We start from the raw sequence: 17,727 nt of genomic DNA on the forward strand, positions 1-17,727 counted from the left end.
TATGAACTTGGAGAATCGATTGAAATGGAAGCCAGGCTATTAACTACTGGCCATCCCCCAGCTGTGATCAAAAGGCCAGGAAACGTGGCCATCTGGAGGAGCTGTGTGGTCCTGTCCCATCCCAGCTTTCTCGCCACGATTCCAGCGTGCGTGTTCCTCCAGATGGGGCAGATATGCCTCCTAAACCTAAAAATCAACACTTCCAGGACTGAAATGTACTCCCAAGACCACTCTGGAGTTCTGCAAAAAAAGCTATTTATTAACATATAAACATTAAGATCGTAAATCATTTTAAAGACTTGCCATTCTTGATTTCTGTTTTATAAGCCAGCACTTAACAGTTCTGACTCATCACCCAGAGTACAAATGGTTTCCTTAGCAACCGTGCAAAAGATAGTGCCTAAAATTTCTTTCTTTATCCATCGAAACCCAAAGAGGTGTATCAAAATGTTTAAGGACCAGTTTAAGAATAAAAATTATTTCACACTTTTCCTGTGATTCAGAGGAACATTAAACTTGCCATGAAAGGCGCCTTTCCTCCACTTCTCAGGTAGCCTGTTCGGACAGGGGCAAGCCCAGAGCACTCGTGCTTCCCGTCCACTCGTGCGCTGGAAGTAATTGGGAGCAGGTGTCTGTTTGCCATTATTTTTGGTCTTGGCTTTTATTTCCAAAAATGAATTACTTTAAAACATACCTATTTGAAATGGGGGTGCACATTCTTCATGTTGTGGTGATACTACTGTCAGACCCTCTGCAAAGAAAATGCTTCTGCCGGTGAAACTGTTACTGGAAGCAGGAGCTGGAAACATCCTGTATTTCCTCCAGTTGCGTCCTTTTTAGTTTGGTTTCAGATAAGTTCAGCTAAGTAGCTCCACGTGTCTTCTGAGATTTATCGTCTGAATGACCGTGGCTCTGCCGTGTCGGTAAGGCCAGTGTGGCCTGTGGAACATCTCCCAGGTCACGCCTGGCTCCAGGCTCCGAGCCGCTGCAGCTGCTGTGGGCGCCAGGAGGGGCCGGCTTCAGGCCGTGGCACTCGAAACCCACGCACACCACATTGGCTTTACTGGCCAGCAAGTGCTACCTGGGAGAGCTCGTCAGTTCGAGCCCAGCTTCACTCCCAGGCTCTTCTGCAGCTGAGTGGATACCGGATGTCTGGCGGCACCCTGCTGGGCAGGCTGCACTGTGGGGTGGGGCTGCAGGGCCCTGTGCAGAGGCTGTGGAGCTCCCACCTCTGCGGAAATGGCAGAGCTGTAGCGTTCTAAGAATCCTCGGCCTGCAGAGATAGAACAACCTTATTTGCCATGAGGGCTGCTTTACAGTGGCAAGTGAGCAGGCAGTGGTGCAAACCAGTAGTCCTGCCTTCCTGCCAATACTCTCAGGTGTAGACCAGAGGAAGAGGCCCAGGCAGCTCCAGTGTTAGGAAGACCTAATACCTGCTTGTTGCAAGTGCAGGGAACCCCATTCACTGAGAACCAGGAGGGCTGGAAAAGGGAGAGAACGGGAGACTGGCCTGGAGCAAGGCGCCACCTCTCTAGGCCCTATTCCTTGGCTTTGAAAGAGAGGACCAGAGTAGATCGATGGTGCTCAAATGGTTTTAAAGCTCAGGAACCAACCTTCCTTCCTTCCTTCCTTCCTTCCTTCCTTCCTTCCTTCCTTCCTTCCATTATCCATGGGAACTAATATGTAGAACTGCAAAAGCAGCATTTCTCTGATGGGAGGGGTGAACGTCATGAGCCCCTGGGTTCCACCTGAACATCTCTCCTCAGGAAGTGGTGTTGGGGTGAGCATCCAGGGTTCCTTGGAGTACAGTCTGAAAATCCCCTGGCCTGATGCTCTTTCACCTCCCTTCCCAGCAGACCATCAGTTTCATTGTGGTTCTTTCCACAGTGGGCTGGTAGCCCTGGGCAGGGCCAGTGGCAATCTCAGGTCTGACCTACAAGAAAGGTAGAGGGTGCTGCAAGAACGAGAGAGGTATGCACACCTTTAAGACTGGAATTGAAGGGGAATGGGGTGAGGAACCATCCGAACGAGTTTGGATGAGACTAGGTCCTGCTACTTTTTGGTGGGCGGAGCACATCTAACCACATTGCTTCCTTCCATCGCGTATCCTGCCTGCCTTTACTGCAGGACGTTATAACTTCTGGTAAAGCACGCTGCACCTAGGACCTCTCTTCAAGGCAGCTGTTTGCTGCTATGAGGCATATTAATATTTCCCAAAGGGACCGAAACTAGAGTTGGGAGAAATTTTCTTTCTTGTAAAACCAGCAGGGTGGGAATACTCACTGGAGAAAGAAATCCCTTTGCTGAAGCCAGAGGAACTGAAAAAAAAAAAAAAAGATCAACAGCAGGGCTTGAATGGACAGATCTGAGGTCCAACTGGGTAGGCAGAAGCCTGTGCGGTGGTCCGAGAGCCTAGTGGACGGAAGAGAGATGACCTGGTGTGTTTGTTGCTGTTTTAAATTACTATTGCCAAGCCATTTAACCTCTCTCGTGCCCACTCTTCTCTGTAAAGTGAGAAGAGAAATCGCTATTTCTGTGCCAACTTCCCTCCACTTAAAGACTCACGGAACACTTACCGTAGCACCTTCGTTCTCTGGGCAAGCACATGTGTGCCTGGGTTTGGCTCATCATGAATTTTTTAACATGAGCACAATTTTTACACAATTGGCTACTCCTGAGACTCATTTACAATGTTTTTGATTAGTACTTTTTTATGTATTTATGCAGCAACTGTGCACACCACATTGTGGGTAATGTTGACTTGGTTAACCCTTGAAGGGTGTGGTGAATGGAATTGTGTCAGGCCCAGAGCACATGAATGAACCCGAGTGTCACCTGTGTCCTCCGCACTCTTGAAAGGGAGCTGCTGCGGTGTGATGGCCTCGCTGCCTCTTCAGAGTGCCGTGGAAAGTCCCCCCGCGGCTTCCTGCCAGCCCTGGCTCAGCCCTCCTGCTCACATCTCTACCTGCTCCCCACACTGTTCTCCCTGCCAAGGGGAACGGTAGTCGAAGAGGAATTGAATAAATAGCAGCTTCATTGTCAACAGACCAAATACTCTGTTGGCTTTCAGGATACTGAATATTTAATTATTGTGAACGTGTCTGTTGTTTCTCAGTGAATGGGATTCTCAAAAGCTTGCTGTTTGCAGACAAATCTCAAGTAAAATCAAGTCCGGTCACAAAGACAAAGGACATCAGTAAGATACAGCTATCTGGAACATGCGTCCCTTTTCAACATGCATATAAATATTTGTCGTTTATAAAGATGATTTCCCTATTTTCATTTCATGAATAGAAATCTGTCTCAAAAAATACATGGTTGCCAAAACTCATTAAATGTAACTATAGCAGTTAATGAAGAGCCACCTATTATTTGGGTTATTATTTCGTGATGATCAGATGCTCTTGTTGTGCAGCAATCATGCAGTCACGTGACAGGCTTCTGAGGGTGCCTCCCTGGCGCCGTGGCTGTTCCCTCGGGGGTCCAGCATTATTCCCTAATACACCTCACTGATGTGTGCCACTGTGAACAGCCCAGTGTCTCACTTAACCCCTAGTAACCCAGAGAGGTGTCGTGCCCCTGCTCCATAGACTGGGACTTGGGCTCAGAGAGACGGCATGGCCTGGCCAACGACAGAGCCTTCCAGTGCGACAGACTCATGTTTGTGTGCTCCTCATCTTGCTCTCGCCCGAGACACAGTATTGACGGATCTCTTAATGACGTGTCTGAATGCGGCACTGAGCACTGATGGGCAGCGTGCTGGGCTTGGAGGTTGTGGTGAGCAGCAGCCCTCATTTTGGCTGTAAGGTGGTGCTGGACCTTGAGGCTTGCTTGTTGGGCTCCAGGATTTGACAGGGTGTGTCTGAGAGCAATGTTTTTGTTAACTCACCCATTCCCCCAAACCTGGGTCTTGGGCGTGCAACCGAAAAACTGACCTTCTGTTGTCTTTGCGCTGTTTTTCAGTTCCAGGCGCTCTCCTCGCCGCAGTCTCCTTTCCCCACCACCCCCACCTCCAGGCGGGCCCTGCACCGAACGCTGTCGGATGAGAGTATTTACAGTGGCCAGAGGGAGCACTTTTTCACCTCAAGGGCTTCGCTGCTGGACCAAGCCCTGCCCAATGATGTCCTCTTCAGTAGCACGTACCCTTCTCTCCCCAAGTCTCTTCCGTTGCGGAGGCCTTCGTACACCTTGGGAATGAAGTCACTGCATGGTAAGTTGGTCCGTGGCTTCAGCTGAATGGCCCTGCTGATGATGACAGTGTCCCCAGAAACAGCTGTCATTCACTTTGCTCAGGGAATGACAACTGGAGGAAGCACTGCTGACACGCTCTTATCTCAGCTCACCCACACCCCCTCATCCGGCCTCTCAGCAGCAAGCCCCGACCATGGGGTACAGTCCACCTCCCCAGGCCACGAGTCACCTGGGGTGCTTGTGGGGGTTTTTAATTAGGGTATAATTGACACATAACATTATATCAGTTTCAGGTTTTTAGCATAATTATTGATGTTTGTTTATACTGCAAAATGATCACCACAGTGAGTATAGTTACCATCTGTCACCATACAAAGTTGTTTTTTTTTTTAATGAGAACTTTGAAGATTTACTCTCCTAGCAACTTCCAACTATGCAGTACAGTGCAGAATGGGGCAAAATAGGTTTACAATGTTTCGTATGGAAAATAACACAATAATTAATAAGTAATAATACAAGAAAAACTTTGTGTTTCGTGTCCTCACAACTACAAACCTGCTTGTCCCCCCGACATCATTAGCCATACTCAGCGTGCTGTACCCCCTCAGGACCTGTCTTTCTCCGTCAGACATTTTACAGTTGGCACAGTGTCCTCCAGGCCCAGAGTGTTGCTGATAGCAAGACTGCATTTTGTATGGCTGAGTAATATTTCGTGGTGAATATATGCCACATTTTCTTTATCCATTCCTTCATCAGGGAACACTTAGGTTGATTCCATATCTTGGCTATTGCGAACAATGATGCAGTAAACATAGGGGTGCATATATCTTTTCAAATTAGAGTTTGTACTTTTGGGGGGTAAATACCCAGAAGTAGAAGTGCTAGATCAGGTGGCAGTTTTACTTTGAGGAGCCTCTGTACTGTTTTCCAGAGGGGCTGCACCAGCTTACCTTCCTGCCAACAGTGCACGAGGGATCCCTTTTCGGCACATCCTCGCCAACGCTTGTGTCTTGCCTTTCTGGTAACAGCAATTCTAACCAGTGTGAGGTGACATCTCAATGTGGGTTTGTTTTGCATTTTCCTAATGACTAGTGAAGTTGAGCATCTTTTTATGTACCTGTGGGCAGTCTGTAAGTCTGGGAGAAAGTCTGTTTAGATCACCTGCCCATTTTGTCTTCAGAGTGTTTGGTGTTTGCTGTTGAGTTGGGAGTTCTGTGTATTTTGGATATTAACCTCTTATCTGAAATATTATTTGGAAATGTTTTTCTCCTCAGTAGATTGCTTTTTCATTTTGTTGATGGCCTCTTTGCTGTGCAGGAGCTTTTCGGTTTGATGTAGTCACACTTGTTTATTTTTGCTTTTCGTGTCATCTAAAAGTGTATTGCCATAACCAGTGTCATTGCCGTGACTGATGTAAGGGAGTACGCCTACGAGCAGTGGGTTATGAAATTACCACCTGTGTTTTCCACTAGGAGTTGATAGTTTCATGTCTTACATTCAAGCCTTTAATCCATCTTGAGTTAATTTGTGTATGGCGTAAGATAATAGTCCAGGTTCATTTTTTCGTATGCGGTTATTTATTTTCCCAACACCATTTATTGAAGAGACTGTCCCTTCCCCATTTTCTGTTCTTGGCTCCTGTGTTGTTAATTAATTGACCATATATGTGTGGGTTTATTTCTGGACTCTTCATTCTATCCCAGTGATGTGTATTTCTGTTCTTATACCAATACTATAGTTTTGATTACTATAGCTTTATAATACAGTTTGAAATCAGGAAATGTGATGCCTCCACATTTGTTTTTTGTTCTTTCCCAAGATTACTTTATTCATCTTTCCCAAAATTACATTAGTATTTGAGGTCCTTTGTGATTCCAAACCAATTTTAGGATTGTTTGTTCTCGTTCTTTGAAAAATGCCTTTACTAGTTCGATAGGGATTGCCTTGAACCTGTAGATTGCTTTGGGTAGTGTAGACATTTTAATGACATTAGTTCTTCCAGCCCATCAGCATGGTGTATCCTTCCATTTATTTTTGCTGTATTCAGTGTGTTTCTGCAGTGTCTGACAATTTTCTCAGTACAGGTCCTTTACATCCTTGGTTAAATTTATTCCTAGGTATTTTATTATTTTTGATGTAGTTGTAAACAGAATGGTTATCTTAATTTCTCTGATATTTTGTTTTTAGAAACATGACAGATTTGTGTAGAAACATAACACATTTTGTGTATTGACTTTGCATCCTGGAACTTTACTGAATTCATTATTCTTACAGTTTTTTGGTGGAGTCTTGAACATAACACTCTCTAATATGTGTCATCTGCAAATAGTGAGTTTAACTTACTCCTTTCCAATTTGGATGCCTTTTATTTCCTTTCCCTGTTTAATTGCTATGGCTACAATTCCCAATACTACATTAAATAAAAGTGGTGCGAATGGGCATGTTTGTCTTGTTTCTGACCTTAGAGGAAAGGCTTCAGCTTTTCTCCATTGAGTATGATGTTAGCTGTAGGCTTATACGTGGCCTTCATTATATTGAGGCACATTCCCTCTGATCCACTCTGCTGAGAGCTCTTATCATAAGTGGATGTTGAATTTTGTCAAATGCTTTTTCTGCATCTATTACATGATCACATGATTTTATACTTTGTTAATGTAGTGTTATATTGGTTGTTCTTTCATTTGCAGATCTGTAGTTGTGGAACCATCCTTGCATCTCTGTAATAAATCCCACTTGATCCTGGTGTAAGATCCTTTTAATGTGTTGTTGAATTCAGTCTGCCAATATTTTGTTGAGGATTTTGCATTTACATTCATCCAGGGTATTGGCTTATAATTTTTTCTTGTGGCATCCCTGTCTGGTTTGGGTATCAGGGTACTACTGGCCTCATAAAATGAGGTAGAAATTGTTCCTTCCATTTCCATTTTTGGAAGAGTTTGCAAAAGTTAGTTTTCATTCTTCTTTGGATGTTTGGTGGATTTCCCCCGTCAAGCTCTCTGGTCCTGGACTTTTGTTTATTGGGAATTTATTGGGACGTTTGTGATTACTGATTCAATCTTCTTACTAGTAATATGTTCACGTTTTTCTATTTCATTATGATTCCGTCTTGGTAAGTTATATGTTTCTAGGAATTTATTTCTTGTAGGTTGTTCAGTTTGTTGGTGTGTAATTATTCATAGTAGTCTCTAACAATCTTTATTTCTGTGGTATCATTTGTAATGGCTTCTCTCTCATTTCTGCTTTTGAGTCTTCTCTCTTTATTCTTGGTGAGTCTACAGGTTTGTCTCTTTTGTTTATATTTTCTAACAACCTGTTCTCAGTTTTATTGATCTTTAATTTCTTTTTAGTCTTTGTTTCATTTATTTCCTTTCTTCTCCTAAATTTGGGGCACCTTTTGTTCTTTTTCTAGATCCTTGAGGTATAAAATTAGGTTGTTTGAGATTTTTCTTGTTTCTTGATGTAGGCATTTATTACTATAAACTTTCCTCTTAGAACTGTTTTGGCTGTATCCCACTGGTTTTGGTATGGTGTGTTTCCATTTTCATTTGTCTCATGGTATTTTTTTATTTCCATTTTGATTCTTCTTTGACCTGTTGGTTATTCAGTAGCATTTGCTTAAACTCCACATATTTGTGAATTTTTGTTTTCTTCTTGTAATTTCAACCTTCATACCATGGTGGTGGGGAAAGATGCTTGATATGATTTCAGTCTTTTTAAATTCATTAAGACTTGTTTTGTAGCCAACAATATGATTTATCTTGGGTAATATTCCATGTGCACTTGAGAAAAATGTGTATTCTGTCACTTTGGGATAGAATATTTTAATTTTATTTTTATTTTTTTAATATATTTGTTAAGTCCATTGGGTCTAATGTGGCATTTGAGGATAATGTTTTCTGATTGATTTCCTGTCTGGCTCAAATCTTATCCATTGATGTAAGTGGGGTATTAAAATCCCTTACGTTATTGCATTACTCTCTATTTCTCCTTTTAGGCCTGTTAATATTTGCTCTATATATTTAGGTGCTCCTCTGTTACTGTGTAAATACTTACAAAGGTTATAACTTGTTGAATTTACTCCTTTATTATTATGGAATGTCCTCCTTTGTCTTTTCATCTGGTATCAGTATAGCGGCCCAGTTCTTTTGGTTCCCATTTGCCTGGGATAGCTTTTGCCATCGCTTCACTTTTAGTCTGCATATGCAGTTACATCTGAAGTGAGTCTCTTATAAGCAGGAGGTATATGGGTCTTTTTGGTTTTGTGGGGGGGGATTGTTTTTTTTGTTGTTTTTTTTTTTTTACTTATTTGGCTACTCTGTGTCTTTTGATTGGAGCATTTAGTGTATTTACATTTAAAGTAATTATTAATAGGTATGTACTTATTGCCATTTTATTAATTTTCTGTCTTTTTGTAGTTCCTCGGTGCCTACTTCTTTCTCAGTTTCTTCCTTTGTGGTTTGATGACTTTATGTACTGGTTAGATTCCTGTCTATCTTTCGTGTATCTACTGTGGGTTTTTTTCTTTGTGGTTACCATGAGGCTTACATACAACAACTTATAAGTCTATTTTTAGTTGATAACAGCTTAAGTTTAAATGCATTCTAAAGCTCTGTGCGTTTAGTCTCTCCCCCAATACTTTGTTTTTGATGTCAGAATTTACACCTCTTTATTTTGTGTATCCTTTACCTTATCATTAAAGTTATCTGCACTACTTTCATCAACACTCATCCTAGTTTCATAAGTAATTAATCTACCACCTTTTTATATATTTACCTTTTCTAGTGAGATTTATACTTTCATGTTTTCTTGTCATTAATTAGCACTCACTCTTTCAGGACAAAGATGTCCCTGTAACCTTTACTGTCTGGCTGGTCTACCTGTCAGTGTGTCAAAGGGGAGGGGTTCAGTCAGTTCTTATATCCAGGCTGATAGGAAGCCAGATCCTCTGGCAGCAGCATTTACAGTCTGCAAACATACATAGTCCTGTGGGACTGTAGACATTGGCCCTGCCGGTCTTCAGAACCAGGCAATCCAGTGGTGTCACCTGGCAGCAGTCACAAAATTGAGGTGCCAGGTGACTGTATAAACTTCTTCCAGGAGCTGCTGGTGAACTGGAGTGAGGACAAGAAGAAAGGTGGCATCCATCAGCCCCTGTGCCCTGAGAGTCTCTTCGTAGAGTCTGGTTGGTTGCCAAATCTGAACCTTCCCCTGGGCCAAAGTTCCCAAACAAACAAGCCTTTTTCACAGAAAGACTCTGATTGGTGCAGTGCCTAGGGATCCCAGGAATGCAAGCCCCCTTGGCCACCAGAGTCGGGCAATCAAGGAACCCCCCTGCCTGGATCACAGCTGCAAAAACCAGGGCACCAGATGTGTGTGAAAGCTGCCCTTTCGGATCTTTTTTAAAAATACAGATTTCCAGTCCTTCCTCCAGACCTGCTGGATTTGAGTTTGAATACAAAGATGTATATTGAGAATTAGTATTTTTTACCAAACATCCCAGCTGCTGTTATGTTGGGTAAATGTGGGTAACAGCTTAGTTATTTCTTAGACACTGTATTCACTGCCTCCCTCCAGCCACCATGGAACCCCCCCTTGACCTTGTTCTCGGTCGTTCCCAGGCTGTGAAGGTGTTGTCTGTGGTGCCAACCACTTGCTTGTTGACTCTTTCATCCACTGAGTGAGCACGTATTTCAGGAAAAGGCACGTTGACGATGGGGTACCTCCACGTTCTTGCCTTTGTTCACAAATGCCCGTTTGCTCTGTCTGGATCCCACTTTCATGAAGGGCCATATCCTGGGACTGTGGATTGACATTTGTCCTTTTCCTCTCTCCTCTCTCCATCCAACTCCATTCCTTCCCCACCGTGACCCAGCACAGTGGATACCTGTTATGGAGCCGGTCTTCCTGCCTGTGTATTACACATACAGCTGTAACCACACCTCCCTTCTGCCCTTTCTTCCTGGGAATTCTGTGTCCATTCATTCACACCCACACTCCTTTTCCTTCTGCTGCTGCGCAGAGCAGTGTTTTCTTTAAATCTGCTGCTGGCCTGGTTTGCTTTCTCCGTGCATCTTTCGTGAGCTCTCAGCCCACCCTCATGAACGGCCCCCCAGCGTCTCCATCCCACTCACTGTTCCCATCCCCCCTCCACCCTGGCAGGCGTCACTTGGGGATCGTGCCAGCCTCTCCTTCTCCCACCCCTACCCAACTGTAGCTTAGATCTTGTTTCTCTTTGCTCGAGGAGGTCATCCCCAAAGAACCAAAATAGACACATGGAATGTCCACTTCTTACCATCCAGACTCTAGAAAAAACCTCGTAGTAACCCAGTAACCAGCAACCTTTTCTCCTTTGTTGTCCCTGCACTGGAGCCACCCTCCCCTGGATTCCATTGCTCCTGCAACCTTCTGCCTACCTTGAGGGCTTTTCTAACTTCCCTGCACTGTTTTTAAACCTTTGCAGCAATAAAAATAAATGCGTTGTAAAGGCTTCTCTGCATATGTCTGTCAAAGTAGGCCCTGTCTTCTAGAGACTCGTGTTCTAAGAGAGCAGCTCAGAAAATGCACACACAGTCCTCATTCAGCTGATGAATGAAGCCTGGGGTTAAAGCCCAGCCTGAGGAATGGGAAGGAAAGTCTCCCTTTCTGAGCACCTGCCCATCTTCCTCCTTTCCTGAAGGTCAGGCGGCAGCGCCATGGTCCTGTGTCCTCAACAGGGCAGGCCTTGCTGGGCTGACCCTCAGCCCCGGCACGGGTGTGAATACACTGCAGCGTGTTTGGGCAGTGGGGAGGGCTGACTTCTCTGTTCCCCCATGTGGAAATTTGAGCCCCAGCTCTGAAAGGGCAGAGGGTTATGAGTGACACACAAAATTGTCTGTTCCACCTCCTTACCCTTGGTGGGAGCAAATTTCAATAGAACTGAGCATTTAATATCTGGCGGTATTCGTTGATTTCTATTCACTCATAATTTGGCTAATTTTAAGCACATTAATAACTAGCAGCTGCTCTTCAGAGCAGTTCTTCATGTAATCTGAAAGGGAAAACAAGCACTAAATATACCCGAGTTTACCAGGCTCTCGTAATTGACGGCTCTTTTTAACTCCTTGTAAACAGGTATTTCTGGAGTTGCTTACATGTTTTTACTGAGAGCGTCACTTTTGGTTCTGTGTCTGCGTGGATGGTAGTAGTGTCCCAGTCCCATTCTGAGGGCTGAGCCCTTCTCGTAAAAAGGTGCACTCTGTCCCATTTCCCCCACCTCCTGCCCTATTGAGAGCCTTTACATTTCTTGAGCTCCACTAGCCTTCCCTCTCTGTTCTCCACACACATGAACTTGAGTGTAGCAGCATGCCCTTATACGGCATGGAGTGGCTCTTTCTCCAGTCCTCCCTGCCTCGGGCTAAGCAAAGGTTACTTGTTAAGATGGCTTACTGTTTGTATTTAAAATCTCACCTTAGCAGGGGCTCAGGATGCTAGGCTGCTGTAACCCCACCCCGATCCCAGGATTGCTCACTGTGCCCTTGGGAGAGAGAAGAATCCCTTCCAGCGCTAACCCCTTGCCTCTGGGAGGAGAAGTGAGGTGCCGGAGCTGCCTGGACCCCACCGGAGACAGACAGCTCTTCCAAAAGCAGACTCGTTGCCTCGGTGCAAACCTAACTTTTCCATGAGTCACACTACTAGAAACGAGGTAGTAAGAGGTTGTCAGAAAACGATTCAAGACTGGAGGAAGTTGATCTGTAGTTGAACTCAGCTTGGAACGGCCACTGAGGACCTGCGAGGCCAGGCTGATCCCAGGGCCTGAATGACGTGCCCATCTGTTGTGGTGCCAGGAGATGGGTAAGCTCCCCCGTGGCTCTCCCGTGGGCGTGAGAAGTGTCTGATCCCTCGTCTCCTCCCGCAGGGGAGTTCTCGGCTTCGGACAGCTCCCTCACCGACGTCCAAGAGACCCGCAGGCCCATGCCCGACCCCGGCCTCATGCCCCTGCCCGACGCTGCTGCAGATCTGGATTGGTCCAACTTGGTGGATGCCGCCAAGGCCTACGAGGGTGAGTCCACTGAGGGTCTGAGCGGTCCGACTCCAGGCTTTGGCAGGGCCTGCTGCAGGGTGAGTGCTCTGGTCGAATCTCCATTCCTCTGCTTCTTTGGACACGGAGACGGCACGTGCACGTGACTGGCACAGCCAGAAACCAGTTGAGCTGACGGTTATTGAGCACTCACAGGGACACACGTCTTCTGATTCGGTCGCATGGAACCTGGTGTTTCCTCTGCCTAGGAGTTCGTAACGTGGGTGCTTTCCCTCCCTGCGTGTGGGAAGGGCCGGCGGGAGAGGAGTCCCAACAGTCATTTGACTGAGAAGAACACCCTTCCTCTCAGCGTAAAGACATCCTGGGCAGGCGCACAGTTGGATGTGTTGGCACACTCGTCCTGCTGGGCCCCGCCCCATCCCGACAGCGGCAGGGGCCCCCCTTGGCACTCCCCTTCCCCTCTCCCGAGTGCAAGTGCAGCGCAGCACCAGGCTGAGCGCTGGCCTCGGCCGCTGGTTCCTAAATGCAGGCCCTTGGACGGTGCTGACGTCTGTGCAGCTGTAAGTAGTGCCATCCTGTGTGTGGTCACCGGTTGTCAGGTGCCTCTTGTGAAACAGACTGACTTCACTCTAAGATTCTCATCCCCAACTAGTTGCTGTTAAGTAGTCCTTCATAAATGAGGATGAGAGCAGGTGATTTCCTTGCGGGGGCGAAGGGGTGGGTAGCAGCAGTGTTTCTATTTGCTCTTCCTTGAAGAATTGAAAGTAGCTCATCAGTTGAGCTCCAACTTTCAGGAGAAACTGATTAAGCATCGGAATTGAGAAATCAGCAACAAGGAAACCTCCCCCGCCGCCCCCCCAGTAGCTGACAGCAGTCCCACACTAACCGATTGTAAATTTCAGTGTGTCACTCACTCGCATTTACATATGTATATCATGGTAGAGGTTTTGTGTGTCTAATGGGGGGGGTTAATTTGATTTTTTTGTTTTTAGATCAAGTTTTAAGTTGGTATGTTTTTAAGTTGGTAGGCACATGTGTGTGGACTGAGGTTACAGCCCTGCAAGGTGGTGAGGTGTCTTGTGGAAAACATACTTCAGGAAGTCTCGAGAAGCTTAATACTAGCTCTTTAATGCATCGATACCATCACTGAGTGGAAAGCCTTGTCTGGAAATTTGGCACAAGGCCTGTTTGCAGGGAAACATCTAACAGAATGCTACTTTGATAAGCGAGAGAAAAGGACTAAAAATCGATTCAGGACAGCTCCTTTTAAAAGGAAAATCACAGTGTTACAGCTTAAAACAGTTTTTTCCTGTGAGGGTGGGGAGATGGGGTCCGCAGTGCCCCCCCGCCCGGCAGTTAGAGGTCAGGGTGGGCCACGTGCTGGCCTCGGACTGCTGAGCCGTTTCTGCCTCCTCTCCAGTCCAGAGAGCCTCGTTCTTCGCTGCTACTGATGAGAACCGCCGCCCCTTGAGCGCCGCCTCCAACGGTGACCAGCTGGAGGACCTGGCCCCGATGAAGTCGTACAGCAGGTGGGTCCCCTGGGGGTAGGGTCCCCGAGTGTCACCCACACTGCTGGCGGACACAGGGGAGAGGAGATGGAGGCCACGCAGGTTGGCTGGGGGATGGACGCTCACCGCCATGGCACCAGCATGTGGCGTTTTAGTTAGAGCACTTTGTCCCTCACACCGCAGCCCAATTGAATTGTCCTCGATCGCTTAAAGTGGAAATTACGCATCGTCTTTGTTGTCCAATGCTATTATACAGTTATACCTGTGGGGCTTATCAGGTAAGGTCAGAAAAATCCTTTGCACTAAAATCTCCCTGATCCCCATGTGGTGAGTCCTTGAGTCTCCCCCACAGCTGTCTGCGGTCACGCTCATGTGTGTGTCTGTGTCTTAGCTGCTGCCGATGCACGCTGCACCTCGGTCACCAGGGCAGTCCAGGTCGTGCGTCACATGCAGAAGCAGTAACTGAGCCCCAGAGGGCTTTCTTACGAGAACACGGACTTTGACTTCTGTTTGCTGGTGCAGAGGCTGATATTTCCCCTCAGGTCCACGCGGTGTGGTGGGGTATTTATGGGATACCCCTGTGTGTGTGATGTCATTGTACCAAAGATCCTCGAGTAACATCATTTGTTGTGACAGCGGTGGGATGCTGTAGGAACGTAACTCTCGGTTGTGTCCATTAGCCTGTGGTAACACTGGTTGTTGTAGGTCACTTCACTTAAAGTGGCAGGACCTACATGTGACGCTAAGGGAGGACGTACTGTGCAGGAAGGCACCTCGGCAGTCAGCCATAGGACACGCAGTAAGCGCGCCTCGATGCAGGATAATTCCAGCAGTCTGAACCCTCTTCCCCAAAACCTTGGGAGATGGCTAAGAATCCAGGCACCTCTATCTAAAACTCGGTAACAGGCGAGGCGAAGGGGTTTAGAGCGCACAGATACGCCAGAGCTCGCGCCTGAAGACTCCGGAGCGAGTCCTCGAGGAAACCCTATCCGTGCAGCCAGCGTGAGAGCAACGGATCATCCTTCGTGAGTGTAGTGGACAGGTGCCGCATTCATGTCCCCACTGCAATGGCTGGGGAAGGAGAGTGGCAATGACATTGGCTGTTGACAACTTTAAAACTGCAGGTTTGGGCGGGGAGATTCCAGAAATGCCTTCTTAGGGTGGGGTCTCTGGCAGAGAGGAGTCTGGGCCGACAAAGTCCATTTTCCCGAGAAGGACTGACCACTGAGCAGCTCTTAAGCCTTTGTAGAATCATAAATGAAGGTGATGGTCGGCTCTGTTCTTTGTTCACTGTGATGAACAAATGCAAGAGGATTTCACTGTTTTTACAAATTATCAGCATCCACGCAGACACAGAATTCATTCTGAAAACCTCCGGAAGTCGAAATGGGCTCTGAGAGCCGCTTCCACGCTGACCACATGCAGTGGCTACATCAGCCCTGTCACAGCCGAGCGTGGCCTGGGTCCTTGTGAGCCCCCCAGCCTGCTCAGTGATCCTGTGTGGCGCCACCCTTACCTGCCCTACCTTTGGCCCCCAGCCCACCTGGACCGACCAGCTTGCTGCGCTGTGTTGGGCAGTGCAGTCACAGCCAACTGCTCGCCTTTGAAAGTCTGCTTGTTGTCAGCTTTTAACTGGTTGTCCTGTCTTAGAAGTTGGAAGATCGTTATCATTCCATTTATTTGCAGCCTGTGACGCTGTAAAAATAATACATTGTTTTACCTTTTGCGCTCGTTATAGCTCTAGAATTAGCAAAAGACAACAACACAACTCATTTTAGGTCAGGGATTCAAACTTTGATTTTTAAAGTAAAGAGTGCCTTTTATTCCATTATTTCAAAAATTCAGAGTCACTTCCTCCTCCCCTTTAACCTCTGGGAAGAGGCCGCTGCACTTTATCCCAATGGAAGGCATTAGGTTCTCGGTTGCCGGGCTCCGAGGTCGTGCCCGGCTAGGACTCACTGCAGAGCTTGGCGCAGCTGGAGTTCGGGTCGAGGAGAGTGGGGGGAGAAGAGCCACCGAGGGCCCTCAGCCTTGCCCAGCGTTTGGGGGGCTTTCTCCCCCTCTAACTCACCCTCCCTTCACTGCTCCAGCAGGGCATTCATTACTAGTCCTTACAGAAAATGAGAGAAAATAAGAAAACTCTGTCTGGCTTGCTGATCATAGTAGCAAAGAACATAAGACATTAAGATTGGACTGACAAGTTTTTGAAACATGTAGTCATTCTTTTAATCTAAGATATTTGGTCTAGGTTTTAAGATATGAGCACAGTAACTTGCGTGCAACTGGATGGTGGTCAGAGACTGTTTTCGGGGAACCAGAGGCTCTGTCCTGGTCGCCCCAAGGTACAGTCAGTCGCACTTACATCAGCCCTGCCCCCACCCTCTCCTCCTCTTACAGCCACTGAAGAGCTAGGAATCATTTCACTGTTTGACTGTGGTGCCTGCCAGAGAGACCATTTTCATTCACTACCCTAAATGTCACAAATGTAGCATCTTTAACAAAGGAAGCTACTGATTGGCCATAGCTCATGCTTGTATTGTATAACCTTATATTGAGATGGCCATTTTACAGACACAGCCGCCCCATTTTTAAAAATGCTCAACAAACCTGGCCATAGAGGCTCCTCCTGCCAACATGGTCTTTCATTTCTTGTTCCCAGCAGTAAAGACTCCTCTCCCACTCTGGCTTCTAAAGTGGACCAGCTGGAAGGGATGCTGAAGATGCTCCGGGAAGATCTGAAGAAGGTAAACACACGTTCTCGAAGCACATTGCCCGGGCTGTGCAAACGGCCCTTTTCAAAGAGTGTCAGTGCAGCAAGAGGCCGGTGTAGGGGGAATGCTTGGAGCTCAGCCCCCGCTGACACGCGTGATGCGAGATGGCCGTCAGGTGGACCCTTGGTGGGGAAGCCTAGAACCTCAGCCAGCCCCCTCTGAGCCCCGTCCTGGCCTCCGCTTCCCCTGTATGACGGGTCGGGAGCCCAGACCCCAGGCTATCCCTGTGATTTGTGCTTTTGTGCCAGGAGACTTGGATCTTGTTTTGTTTCTTGAGCAGCTTTGACTATATTAAGACAGCAACCACCAAAACAACAGTCTAAAATTTAAGACAGCCCTTATTAGCCAAGACATTAAAATCGACATTATTTACATTCCATAACAAACCCGCAGTGAACCGCTCTGGAACTCCTGTTCCCTGGGCTCTAACCCCGGCCCAGGCTTGTACGCAGGTGTTCAGGCGCATGAGCGATGGAAACAGGCGGGCAGTGGCACAGACCCGGAGCCGCCCCCACTAGCAGCCCGGGGAGGGGGCCGCCCTCTCAGTCCTTTTCTACTCTCCCTCGCAGGAAAAGGAGGACAAAGCCCACCTTCAGGCAGAAGTTCAGCACTTGCGAGAGGACAACCTGAGGCTGCAGGAGGAGTCCCAGAACGCCTCCGACAAGCTGAAGAAGTTCACGGAATGGGTCTTCAATACCATAGACATGAGCTAGGGCCGGCTCCGCAGCCCGGGTCACGCCGTCGAGCGCGTTCTCAGCCCTCCCTCCCCAGCTTCCTACCCACTGTGCCCTCTTTCGGGGGGTGCACAGCACAACACCTGCAGGTCAACAATCATTATCTGCCTTTTGTAGAAAAGAAAAACAAAAAAGTAAAAATTTTAAAAAGTAAAATAAAGTTTAACTGCTAAAATGTGAATGTCTATTTTTTTTGCACAATATCTTTATCTGTTATGTATTTTAAAAGAAACCGGGCCGAGGACAAGGTCCCCCCGCCCATCTGCCTCTATGTCCATCAGCTCTTTCTTCACTATTTCAGGTAATCCAAGCTTTCCCTTATTATCCTGACCAAGGTCATTGTTCCTAGGAGAGGAAACGTCTTTAAAAATTGTTTATTTGGGGCAGCGATGTCTTCACCTTCATTCCTAAAACGCCTGGGGAGGGAGGGGCCTGCCTCCCGAAGGACTGTCCTGGAGCTAAGGCTGTTCTCTTCGCACCTGGCTTACAGATTAGTAGCAGGAGGG

General features: G+C 47.0%; 1 protein-coding gene across 12 annotated transcripts in view; it reads left to right on the plus strand.

Annotated features, from left to right (window-relative positions):
- The window catches only part of SIPA1L1 (signal induced proliferation associated 1 like 1), a 330,102-nt gene extending 312,706 nt beyond the window's left edge, over positions 1-17,396 (plus strand). For 10 of the 12 annotated variants that reach the window (XM_045822209.1, XM_045822208.1, XM_045822219.1 and 7 more), the window contains 5 exons: positions 3,964-4,210; positions 12,086-12,229; positions 13,629-13,737; positions 16,376-16,460; positions 17,057-17,396. In XM_045822209.1, the coding sequence (XP_045678165.1) occupies positions 3,964-4,210; positions 12,086-12,229; positions 13,629-13,737; positions 16,376-16,460; positions 17,057-17,200 (729 nt within the window). In that variant the 3' untranslated portion in view covers positions 17,201-17,396. Of the gene's footprint in view, positions 1-3,963; positions 4,211-9,288; positions 12,043-12,085; positions 12,230-13,628; positions 13,738-16,375; positions 16,461-17,056 lie in introns of those variants that run through there. The other 2 variants (XM_045822216.1, XM_045822217.1) reach the window with 2 other exon arrangements.
- Positions 17,397-17,727: the final 331 nt, after the last annotated feature.

Source organism: Phyllostomus hastatus, unplaced genomic scaffold (assembly GCF_019186645.2).
Source record: "Phyllostomus hastatus isolate PE091 unplaced genomic scaffold, TTU_PhHast_1.1 phas_scaffold_501, whole genome shotgun sequence".
Classification (NCBI taxonomy): Eukaryota; Metazoa; Chordata; class Mammalia; order Chiroptera; family Phyllostomidae; genus Phyllostomus; species Phyllostomus hastatus.